The 14349-nt window shown below is 41.9% G+C and overlaps 1 protein-coding gene across 1 annotated transcript in view; it reads left to right on the top strand.

The window, feature by feature from the left end:
* The window catches only part of LOC307120030 (protein APCDD1-like), a gene marked incomplete at both ends in the record, with an annotated part of 31757 nt that extends 23025 nt beyond the window's left edge, over positions 1-8732 (top strand). Inside the window, one exon of the mRNA XM_079806856.1 lies at positions 8293-8732. Coding sequence (XP_079662982.1) covers positions 8293-8732 — 440 coding nt within the window. The remainder of the gene's footprint in view (positions 1-8292) is intronic.
* Positions 8733-14349: the final 5617 nt, after the last annotated feature.

The following is a 14349-nucleotide window of genomic DNA, read 5'->3' as shown; positions in this document are numbered from 1 at the left end:
ACTGATCTCAGCTCCAACACTACTACAAGCTCACATTACTCACCTCAGCTCCAACACTACTACAAGCTCACATTACTGATCTCAGCTCCAACACTACTACAAGCTCACATTACTCACCTCAGCTCCAACACTACAACAAGCTCACATTACTCATCTCAGCTCCAACACTACTACAAGCTCACATTACTCACCTCAGCTCCAACACTACAACAAGCTCACATTACTGATCTCAGCTCCAACACTACAACAAGCTCACATTACTCACCTCAGCTCCAACACTACAACAAGCTCACATTACTGATCTCAGCTCCAACACTACAACAAGCTCACATTACTCACCTCAGCTCCAACACTACAACAAGCTCACATTACTGATCTCAGCTCCAACACTACTACAAGCTCACATTACTCACCTCAGCTCCAACACTACTACAAGCTCACATTACTGATCTCAGCTCCAACACTACTACAAGCTCACATTACTGATCTCAGCTCCAACACTACTACAAGCTCACATTACTGATCTCAGCTCCAACACTACTACAAGCTCACATTACTGATCTCAGCTCCAACACTACTACAAGCTCACATTACTGATCTCAGCTCCAACACTACTACAAGCTCACATTACTGATCTCAGCTCCAACACTACAACAAGCTCACATTACTCACCTCAGCTCCAACACTACTACAAGCTCACATTACTGATCTCAGCTCCAACACTACTACAAGCTCACATTACTGATCTCAGCTCCAACACTACAACAAGCTCACATTACTGATCTCAGCTCCAACACTACAAGCTCACATTACTCACCTCAGCTCCAACACTACTACAAGCTCACATTACTGATCTCAGCTCCAACACTACTACAAGCTCACATTACTCACCTCAGCTCCAACACTACAACAAGCTCACATTACTCATCTCAGCTCCAACACTACTACAAGCTCACATTACTCACCTCAGCTCCAACACTACAACAAGCTCACATTACTGATCTCAGCTCCAACACTACAACAAGCTCACATTACTCACCTCAGCTCCAACACTACAACAAGCTCACATTACTGATCTCAGCTCCAACACTACAACAAGCTCACATTACTCACCTCAGCTCCAACACTACAACAAGCTCACATTACTGATCTCAGCTCCAACACTACTACAAGCTCACATTACTCACCTCAGCTCCAACACTACTACAAGCTCACATTACTGATCTCAGCTCCAACACTACTACAAGCTCACATTACTGATCTCAGCTCCAACACTACTACAAGCTCACATTACTGATCTCAGCTCCAACACTACTACAAGCTCACATTACTGATCTCCACTCCAACACTACTACAAGCTCACATTACTGATCTCAGCTCCAACACTACTACAAGCTCACATTACTCACCTCAGCTCCAACACTACTACAAGCTCATATTACTGATCTCAGCTCCAACACTACTACAAGCTCACATTACTGATCTCAGCTCCAACACTACTACAAGCTCACATTACTGATCTCAGCTCCAACACTACTACAAGCTCACATTACTGATCTCAGCTCCAACACTACAACAAGCTCACATTACTCACCTCAGCTCCAACACTACAACAAGCTCACATTACTCATCTCAGCTCCAACACTACAACAAGCTCACATTACTGATCTCAGCTCCAACACTACAACAAGCTCACATTACTGATCTCAGCTCCAACACTACTACAAGCTCACATTACTGATCTCAGCTCCAACACTACTACAAGCTCACATTACTGATCTCAGCTCCAACACTACTACAAGCTCACATTACTGATCTCAGCTCCAACACTACTACAAGCTCACATTACTGATCTCAGCTCCAACACTACTACAAGCTCACATTACTCACCTCAGCTCCAACACTACTACAAGCTCACATTACTCACCTCAGCTCCAACACTACTACAAGCTCACATTACTGATCTCAGCTCCAACACTACTACAAGCTCACATTACTGATCTCAGCTCCAACACTACTACAAGCTCACATTACTGATCTCAGCTCCAACACTACTACAAGCTCACATTACTGATCTCAACTCCAACACTACTACAAGCTCACATTACTGATCTCAGCTCCAACACTACTACAAGCTCACATTACTCACCTCAGCTCCAACACTACAACAAGCTCACATTACTCACCTCAGCTCCAACACTACAACAAGCTCACATTACTGATCTCAGCTCCAACACTACAACAAGCTCACATTACTCACCTCAGCTCCAACACTACAACAAGCTCACATTACTCACCTCAGCTCCAACACTACAACAAGCTCACATTACTGATCTCAGCTCCAACACTACTACAAGCTCACATTACTCACCTCAGCTCCAACACTACAACAAGCTCACATTACTCATCTCAGCTCCAACACTACTACAAGCTCACATTACTCACCTCAGCTCCAACACTACAACAAGCTCACATTACTCACCTCAGCTCCAACACTACAACAAGCTCACATTACTGATCTCAGCTCCAACACTACTACAAGCTCACATTACTCACCTCAGCTCCAACACTACTACAAGCTCACATTACTCACCTCAGCTCCAACACTACAACAAGCTCACATTACTGATCTCAGCTCCAACACTACAACAAGCTCACATTACTGATCTCAGCTCCAACACTACTACAAGCTCACATTACTAACCTCAGCTCCAACACTACAACAAGCTCACATTACTGATCTCAGCTCCAACACTACTACAAGCTCACATTACTCACCTCAGCTCCAACACTACTACAAGCTCACATTACTCACCTCAGCTCCAACACTACAACAAGCTCACATTACTCACCTCAGCTCCAACACTACTACAAGCTCACATTACTGATCTCAGCTCCAACACTACTACAAGCTCACATTACTGATCTCAGCTCCAACACTACTACAAGCTCACATTACTGATCTCAGCTCCAACACTACTACAAGCTCACATTACTGATCTCAGCTCCAACACTACAACAAGCTCACATTACTGATCTCAGCTCCAACACTACTACAAGCTCACATTACTCATCTCAGCTCCAACACTACTACAAGCTCACATTACTGATCTCAGCTCCAACACTACTACAAGCTCACATTACTGATCTCAGCTCCAACACTACTACAAGCTCACATTACTGATCTCAGCTCCAACACTACAACAAGCTCACATTACTGATCTCAGCTCCAACACTACTACAAGCTCACATTACTGATCTCAGCTCCAACACTACAACAAGCTCACATTACTCACCTCAGCTCCAACACTACTACAAGCTCACATTACTGATCTCAGCTCCAACACTACAACAAGCTCACATTACTCACCTCAGCTCCAACACTACAACAAGCTCACATTACTGATCTCAGCTCCAACACTACTACAAGCTCACATTACTCACCTCAGCTCCAACACTACTACAAGCTCACATTACTGATCTCAGCTCCAACACTACTACAAGCTCACATTACTGATCTCAGCTCCAACACTACTACAAGCTCACATTACTGATCTCAGCTCCAACACTACTACAAGCTCACATTACTGATCTCAGCTCCAACACTACTACAAGCTCACATTACTGATCTCAGCTCCAACACTACTACAAGCTCACATTACTGATCTCAGCTCCAACACTACTACAAGCTCACATTACTGATCTCCACTCCAACACTACTACAAGCTCACATTACTGATCTCAGCTCCAACACTACTACAAGCTCACATTACTCACCTCAGCTCCAACACTACTACAAGCTCATATTACTGATCTCAGCTCCAACACTACTACAAGCTCACATTACTCACCTCAGCTCCAACACTACAACAAGCTCACATTACTCATCTCAGCTCCAACACTACAACAAGCTCACATTACTGATCTCAGCTCCAACACTACAACAAGCTCACATTACTGATCTCAGCTCCAACACTACTACAAGCTCACATTACTGATCTCAGCTCCAACACTACTACAAGCTCACATTACTGATCTCAGCTCCAACACTACTACAAGCTCACATTACTGATCTCAGCTCCAACACTACTACAAGCTCACATTACTGATCTCAGCTCCAACACTACTACAAGCTCACATTACTCACCTCAGCTCCAACACTACTACAAGCTCACATTACTCACCTCAGCTCCAACACTACTACAAGCTCACATTACTGATCTCAGCTCCAACACTACTACAAGCTCACATTACTGATCTCAGCTCCAACACTACTACAAGCTCACATTACTGATCTCAGCTCCAACACTACTACAAGCTCACATTACTGATCTCAGCTCCAACACTACTACAAGCTCACATTACTGATCTCAGCTCCAACACTACTACAAGCTCACATTACTCACCTCAGCTCCAACACTACTACAAGCTCACATTACTCACCTCAGCTCCAACACTACTACAAGCTCACATTACTGATCTCAGCTCCAACACTACTACAAGCTCACATTACTGATCTCAGCTCCAACACTACTACAAGCTCACATTACTGATCTCCACTCCAACACTACTACAAGCTCACATTACTGATCTCAGCTCCAACACTACTACAAGCTCACATTACTGATCTCAACTCCAACACTACTACAAGCTCACATTACTGATCTCAGCTCCAACACTACTACAAGCTCACATTACTGATCTCAGCTCCAACACTACTACAAGCTCACATTACTGATCTCAGCTCCAACACTACTACAAGCTCACATTACTCATCTCAGCTCCAACACTACTACAAGCTCACATTACTGATCTCAGCTCCAACACTACTACAAGCTCACATTACTGATCTCAGCTCCAACACTACTACAAGCTCACATTACTCACCTCAGCTCCAACACTACAACAAGCTCACATTACTGATCTCAGCTCCAACACTACTACAAGCTCACATTACTGATCTCAGCTCCAACACTACAACAAGCTCACATTACTGATCTCAGCTCCAACACTACTACAAGCTCACATTACTGATCTCAGCTCCAACACTACTACAAGCTCACATTACTGATCTCAGCTCCAACACTACTACAAGCTCACATTACTGATCTCAGCTCCAACACTACTACAAGCTCACATTACTGATCTCAGCTCCAACACTACAACAAGCTCACATTACTGATCTCAGCTCCAACACTACTACAAGCTCACATTACTGATCTCAGCTCCAACACTACTACAAGCTCACATTACTGATCTCAGCTCCAACACTACTACAAGCTCACATTACTGATCTCAGCTCCAACACTACTACAAGCTCACATTACTGATCTCAGCTCCAACACTACAAGAAGCTCACATTACTGATCTCAGCTCCAACACTACTACAAGCTCACATTACTGATCTCAGCTCCAACACTACTACAAGCTCACATTACTGATCTCAGCTCCAACACTACAACAAGCTCACATTACTGATCTCAGCTCCAACACTACTACAAGCTCACATTACTGATCTCAGCTCCAACACTACTACAAGCTCACATTACTGATCTCAGCTCCAACACTACTACAAGCTCACATTACTGATCTCAGCTCCAACACTACTACAAGCTCACATTACTGATCTCAGCTCCAACACTACTACAAGCTCACATTACTCACCTCAGCTCCAACACTACTACAAGCTCACATTACTCACCTCAGCTCCGACACTACTACAAGCTCACATTACTGATCTCAGCTCCAACACTACTACAAGCTCACATTACTCACCTCAGCTCCAACACTACTACAAGCTCACATTACTCACCTCAGCTCCAACACTACTACAAGCTCACATTACTGATCTCAGCTCCAACACTACTACAAGCTCACATTACTGATCTCAGCTCCAACACTACTACAAGCTCACATTACTGATCTCAGCTCCAACACTACTACAAGCTCACATTACTGATCTCAGCTCCAACACTACAACAAGCTCACATTACTGATCTCAGCTCCAACACTACTACAAGCTCACATTACTGATCTCAGCTCCAACACTACTACAAGCTCACATTACTGATCTCAGCTCCAACACTACTACAAGCTCACATTACGGATCTCAGCTCCAACACTACAACAAGCTCACATTACTGATCTCAGCTCCAACACTACTACAAGCTCACATTACTGATCTCAGCTCCAACACTACTACAAGCTCACATTACTGATCTCAGCTCCAACACTACTACAAGCTCACATTACTGATCTCAGCTCCAACACTACTACAAGCTCACATTACTCATCTCAGCTCCAACACTACTACAAGCTCACATTACTGATCTCAGCTCCAACACTACTACAAGCTCACATTACTGATCTCAGCTCCAACACTACAACAAGCTCACATTACTGATCTCAGCTCCAACACTACTACAAGCTCACATTACTCATCTCAGCTCCAACACTACTACAAGCTCACATTACTGATCTCAGCTCCAACACTACTACAAGCTCACATTACTCATCTCAGCTCCAACACTACTACAAGCTCACATTACTCATCTCAGCTCCAACACTACTACAAGCTCACATTACTCATCTCAGCTCCAACACTACTACAAGCTCACATTACTGATCTCAGCTCCAACACTACTACAAGCTCACATTACTGATCTCAGCTCCAACACTACTACAAGCTCACATTACTCACCTCAGCTCCAACACTACTACAAGCTCACATTACTGATCTCAGCTCCAACACTACTACAAGCTCACATTACTGATCTCAGCTCCAACACTACTACAAGCTCACATTACTCATCTCAGCTCCAACACTACTACAAGCTCACATTACTGATCTCAGCTCCAACACTACTACAAGCTCACATTACTGATCTCAGCTCCAACACTACAACAAGCTCACATTACTCACCTCAGCTCCAACACTACTACAAGCTCACATTACTGATCTCAGCTCCAACACTACTACAAGCTAACATTACTGATCTCAGCTCCAACACTACAACAAGCTCACATTACTCATCTCAGCTCCAACACTACTACAAGCTCACATTACTCATCTCAGCTCCAACACTACTACAAGCTCACATTACTGATCTCAGCTCCAACACTACTACAAGCTCACATTACTGATCTCAGCTCCAACACTACTACAAGCTCACATTACTGATCTCAGCTCCAACACTACTACAAGCTCACATTACTGATCTCAGCTCCAACACTACTACAAGCTCACATTACTGATCTCAGCTCCAACACTACTACAAGCTCACATTACTGATCTCAGCTCCAACACTACTACAAGCTCACATTACTCATCTCAGCTCCAACACTACAACAAGCTCACATTACTGATCTCAGCTCCAACACTACTACAAGCTCACATTACTGATCTCAGCTCCAACACTACTACAAGCTCACATTACTCATCTCAGCTCCAACACTACTACAAGCTCACATTACTGATCTCAGCTCCAACACTACTACAAGCTCACATTACTGATCTCAGCTCCAACACTACAACAAGCTCACATTACTGATCTCAGCTCCAACACTACTACAAGCTCACATTACTCATCTCAGCTCCAACACTACTACAAGCTCACATTACTGATCTCAGCTCCAACACTACTACAAGCTCACATTACTCATCTCAGCTCCAACACTACTACAAGCTCACATTACTCATCTCAGCTCCAACACTACTACAAGCTCACATTACTGATCTCAGCTCCAACACTACAACAAGCTCACATTACTCACCTCAGCTCCAACACTACTACAAGCTCACATTACTGATCTCAGCTCCAACACTACTACAAGCTAACATTACTGATCTCAGCTCCAACACTACAACAAGCTCACATTACTCATCTCAGCTCCAACACTACTACAAGCTCACATTACTCATCTCAGCTCCAACACTACTACAAGCTCACATTACTGATCTCAGCTTCAACACTACTACAAGCTCACATTACTCATCTCAGCTCCAACACTACTACAAGCTCACATTACTGATCTCAGCTCCAACACTACTACAAGCTCACATTACTCATCACATCATTTTGACAAATTTCATATTTTTGACTTTTTATGTCATAATTTTGACGAATGTCAAATCTCGACTTATGTCATAATCATAATTTTTAAATATTACTCATGTGCATACACTCCCAGAACTCTGGATAAAGCGGGTTTGAGCTGTAGAGGTTTGTCCAGAGGCGGTGTGAGTACAGATATAGGGCTGAAGTGTGTGTGATGTTGCTGTGTGTCCTCCAGTGACCCACATGACGGTGACGGCCATGGATGCGGCCACCGCGTCTCTGCTGAAGGTGTCCAGAGGGCGTGGCTGCGGGGCCGAGGGCTCCTGGGAGCAGGGTGTCCCTCAGGACGTGACCTGGACCTCTGGCTGCGCTGCGCTGGGCATCCGCCTCCCTCACACCGAGTACGAGCTCTTCAGCTCGGGTCAGGACGCCGCTGGACACAGCCTGCTCTACAACGGCCAGAGACCCACCAACGGCTCCAGTCCGGACCGGCCCGCCCGCCGGCCCACGTCTTACCAGCCTCCGCTAGTGCGCTGCAGCGGGCAACCGCGCGTGGGCCGAGAGGGAGACCAGCACTTCAGGCGGAGCGGGGCGGGCCGGGCCAGAGGGCTGGACGGGCTCATACTGGTGCTGCTGCTGCTGCTGCTGCGCTGGGTTTGCACTACAGTGTGTTGAACTCACACACACTCAGTGTTGGGGAAAGTTACTTTGAAAAGTAATGCATTACAATATTGCGTTACTCCCTTAAAAACTAACTAATTGAGTTACTCCCTTAAAAAGTAACTAATTGAATTACTTTTTAAGAAAAGTAATGCACAACAATATTGCATTACTCCCTTAAAAAGTAACTAATTGAGTAACTAATTGAGTTACTTTTTAAGAAAAGTAATGCATTACAATATTGCGTTACTCCCTTAAAAACTAACTAATTGAGTTACTTAGTTACTTTTTTATTGCGTTACTCCCTTAAAAAGTAACTAATTGAGTTACTTTTTAAGAAAAGTAATGCATTACAATATTGCGTTACTCCCTTAAAAACTAACTAATTGAGTTACTTAGTTACTTTTTTATTGCGTTACTCCCTTAAAAAGTAACTAATTGAGTTACTTTTTAAGAAAAGTAATGCATTACAATATTGCGTTACTCCCTTAAAAACTAACTAATTGAGTTACTTAGTTACTTTTTTATTGCGTTACTCCCTTAAAAAGTAACTAATTGAGTTACTTTTTAAGAAAAGTAATGCATTACAATATTGCGTTACTCCCTTAAAAACTAACTAATTGAGTTACTTAGTTACTTTTTTATTGCGTTACTCCCTTAAAAAGTAACTAATTGAGTTACTTTTTAAGAAAAGTAATGCATTACAATATTGCGTTACTCCCTTAAAAACTAACTAATTGAGTTACTTAGTTACTTTTTTATTGCGTTACTCCCTTAAAAAGTAACTAATTGAGTTACTTTTTAAGAAAAGTAATGCATTACAATATTGCGTTACTCCCTTAAAAAGTAACTAATTGAGTTACTTAGTTACTTTTTTATTGCGTTACTCCCTTAAAAACTAACTAATTGAGTTACTCCCTTAAAAACTAACTAATTGAGTTACTCCCTTAAAAAGTAACTAATTGAATTACTTTTTAAGAAAAGTAATGCATTACAATATTGCGTTACTCCCTTAAAAAGTAACTAATTGAGTTACTTAGTTACTTTTTTATTGCGTTACTCCCTTAAAAACTAACTAATTGAGTTACTCCCTTAAAAAGTAACTAATTGAATTACTTTTTAAGAAAAGTAATGCATTACAATATTGCGTTACTCCCTTAAAAACTAACTAATTGAGTTACTTAGTTACTTTTTTATTGCGTTACTCCCTTAAAAAGTAACTAATTGAGTTACTTTTTAAGAAAAGTAATGCATTACAATATTGCGTTACTCCCTTAAAAACTAACTAATTGAGTTACTTAGTTACTTTTTTATTGCGTTACTCCCTTAAAAAGTAACTAATTGAATTACTTTTTAAGAAAAGTAATGCACAACAATATTGCGTTACTCCCTTAAAAAGTAACTAATTGAGTTACTTAGTTACTTTTTAAGAAAAGTAATGCATTATGTTACTTTTGCGTTACTTTTTCTCACCTGGGCTCAGCTTGTTTTTTGTTTTTATAACAAAAAAGTTATATTTTTGTGCAACGGTAAAGACCTCTTCATACCAAAATGTAAATAATGCGCCCCAGGCTGAGGCAAAGATGCAGATTCCCTCATGAACACTAGAGGGCGCAGCTCTGGATAATGGAGGAATAGATGCAGGAGAAAAAAAATCTAGTAATTTTCATCACCAAAGGTCAGCAGCAATACATTAGTAAGTTAACTATAAAGGTAGATTATGCATAAAAATATTGTTTTATTTAATATTTAATTATTGGAGGTTTGCATAGTATTCTGATTTTGCATTTGACTGATTTTATTCATTTTGAGGAGAACAGAATCTTTATTGTGCGAGTGAGATAAATAAATGCTTTAGTCAAGAACTACAATAACGATCATGTTCACACACACACACACACACACACACACACACACACACACACACACACACACACACACACACACACACACACACACACACACACACACACACACACACACACACACACACACACACCTCTGCACTAACTCTCAACATGAGGACAGGAGAGCTGTCAGTCAAACTAATGTGAAAAAGTAACTCAGATATTTTGTTGTAAATTTGAAAAGTAATGCGTTACTTTACTAGTTACTTGGTAAAAGTAATATTATTACGTAACTCAAGTTACTTGTAATGAGTTTCCCCAACACTGGTCAGACTGGGGTGTGATTTGACGCATGTTCGTTCTGCATCACTGGAGCTCATGCATTATCTCATGAAGATCAAGCCTGTACATCGCAGTTATTATTGGATTGAGGTTTAGAGCAAAGGACCTGAATGAAACCATGTCTCATGATGCCTGAATGCACATTGCCTGACTTAGTTCAGGGTCATCATAGTGAGCTAAAACCATACTTAGGGGCCAAGCGTTCCTCTTCTTCTGCTCTGGAGTCTATGGCAGCCCGTAGAACCGTTAGCGGGAAAGTTGTGTAATTTGGCACACAGATCGAGGACAGTCTGAGCTGCCACTGTAGCAAATTTGGAGTCTCTAACGCAATCCCTCTAGCGCCACCACCTGTCCAAAGTTGCACTCATGTTTATGCTAATAACTTTTAAACCCTAATGGTGCGTTCACACCGGACGCGATTCGCGCGAGTGATTTACATGTTAAGTCAATGCAGAGACGCGAAATGGCATTCTGCGGCGCGATTGAGGCGGCGAGATTCACGCGATTCACGCGATTGAGGCTGCGTGAAGGACGCGAATTGAGCGCGTGAATCGCTCAAGTTGAAAAATCTGAACTTTGGCGGATATTTCGCGCCGCGTTAACCAATCAGCAGCTTGCTCTAGTAGTGACAACAATGAGGAGAAAATCTGTATATTAATATCTGGTTCAGACAATATGATTATCACTGTGATAACATTAAATGACATGAAACACAACACAGTCTCTTTTTGTTAAATGCAAGTTTATGATCAATAATACAAAAGTATAAGTAACGTATAACAAGCTATACATGAAATAAAGCAAACAATGCAGACAAACATTCACAGTCAGTGCTAGTAGGCTAACGTTACAACTGCAACGCACAGTTATAGCCTAAAAATATAAAGTTATGAAACTTCTCTTTGCCCTCAGTCTGAACGATTTGCCAGGGAACAAATTATAGATCCATGAGAACAAAGATCGGCCGTTACAAGACGAATTATATCTGGAGCCGCCACAGAGACATCAGAGCCGCTGATCCACTGGAGCTCACAACTCCAACAACGGCAGATAAAATGTTCAAATAGGCACTGTTTATGTAAATAAACCACAGATTTGAGCTTTAAACAACTACATTATTGACTGAAAAAGTCTTAAAACTACGTTTTGTCATACATTAACAGTAGATATTAACAAAAAAAAGACGTGTAAACACAGCCCATGTCAGCCATTTCTCAACGAGACGAGCCCCGCCCATGAGGTGAATTCGCATCTGTTGTGCAGTGAATGTCGCGCGAGTAAACTCAAAATGTACAGGCGTCCACCTTCGCGCGATCAGCGCGAATTATTCGCACGAATCGCATCCGGTGTGAACGCCACATAAGGGTTAGAAACCGCCATTTTGAATTTTCCGAAAACCTACTTTTGCAAACTCGTCCGATTTGCACGAAAATTGAACCAGATCATCTTCAGGTGCTGCTGATAAAAATGTATGGAATTCAAGTTGATTCGTCAAATCGTTTTCGATAAATGCGCAAACTAATTTTACGTAGCGGTTGCGAAAATACACTTAAGGCTATATCTCCGCAACGCTTTATCGTATTCAGACCAAACTTGTTACATGTCACCATAGATGTACATAATAAAGGCTAGATGTCTCGTCCGCGCTGCTGGCCAATGGAGGTCGACGCCCGCACCTGGCGGCCATCTTGTCACAGTCAGCTCGCTCACTCATAACATTGTGTTTTAATGGTGCGTGTACTTTTTAAATAACCATAACTTGCTCAATTTTCCGATTTTCAAACTGTTTAGTTTGTTATAAACGTCAGAGATGTAGTTATGACACAGCATACTTATGAATTTGTAATTATAGCCACGTTAATAACGTTTATAAGAAACCAAACCATTTGTAAATCCGTCCAGATTTCAGCGAGATAATAGTATTTGTGTTCAGATCACTCGCCTCACATCAGAGCCCGCCAGAAAGCTGGCCTGTGACAAGATGGCCGCCAGAAAGCTGGCCTGTGACAAGATGGCCGCCAGAAAGCTGGCCTGTGACAAGATGGCCGCCGCTGATGACGTTAGAGACTCCGCCGTAAGCCATCTAGCCTTTATTATGGACATCTATGCATGTCATCACAAGCATGACCTGAGGCAACATGCAGCTTTCAGCACAGCGCCACCTACTGGTACGAAAAATGGCTCTTTTTGCTTATAACTTCGAAACCAAGTCGACTGATATCCAATTTTACCACATCGGCCATTTTGAATGATGAGCTAAAATGCTGTATTTTATGAACACATGAACGGATTGTTATGAAACTCGGTATGGGTCATCAGCACGATGCCCTGAAGGAGCCTGAGAAGTTTCGAAACAGCGCCACCTAGTGGATATATATTTTTTCCCTTCAAACGCTTATCACTTTGGGTGTGTTTGACTTATTTTCATTGGAGTAACTGTATTTTGTCTCCTGAATCCTCGTCGAGTCCAACGATACCAGACTTGCCAGGTTTCGGTGTATGGTTTGTGCAGCGTTGTAATTTAACGCTTAAAAAACGTTAGCTGATATCTTGGAAACCGCTTGTCCAATCGAGACGAAACCAGCGTCAGAAGTTCAGAAACATAGGTCGATAGCTGAACGATAATGCACAAATATTGAGAGTAAGGGGGAGTAAAATCTAATCAAAGTCAGGGGTCAGTCATATTTTACGTGTTTTTTCATATTAATGTCTATAACTCCAAAATGAAATGAGATATTTTCACTAAAATTGACACACACATGTATGGGCTCACTCCGGACACATTAAAACATGGTGCAATTGAGCCTCTTGGTGGCGCTATAATAGAACAAAACAGACTACAATGCATTTTTCAGCCTGTTTTTGCCTAAAATCATCTTAAAATGTGTTTAATTTCTGCTGTTGATCTGACACTCAGTCATGTTGGCACGTCTTGTCTTCTTCTTTGCGCTTGGCCCCAGTATGGCTGCTTGTAGCTATATTTCAGCTATTTTCATGTATAATTCAGAAGCCCGACACCGGTGGCCGTTCAGTGAACTACAGCAGTTGATATTTTGGCTGGGTTAATCAATTCTCATTTTTATGAAGCGATATGGATTCTTAAATCCCAAGGATTGATGAGTCTATCCTGTGTTCAGTTTATGAATGAACGGGACATTGTAGCGTCTCCCATCCAATAAATCACAATAATCTTTGTGCTTTGTTACTATTGATATTAAACAAAGTCTCAGATTTCAAATGACGGCCATTTTATTACAATAAATACAGTTTTGGCGCCATTTAATGTGGCGTGAGATCGGAGCCTCGAATCAAGTGAACTCTTGCGCTTTAATACCAGCGGGAAAAAAAGAAATGAATGAACATCTGAAGGTGTGTTAACAACTTCCCAAAATCCGTATCAGTGTCCATAAACTCGAACTCTAGAGGAGCATTCTGATAAATAT

The sequence above is a fragment of the Gobio gobio genome (genome assembly GCF_949357685.1).
Source record: "Gobio gobio genome assembly, chromosome: 23".
Classification (NCBI taxonomy): Eukaryota; Metazoa; Chordata; class Actinopteri; order Cypriniformes; family Gobionidae; genus Gobio; species Gobio gobio.
Note: the sequence above shows the minus strand (reverse complement) of the source record. Positions and strands in the feature narration are given on the sequence as shown.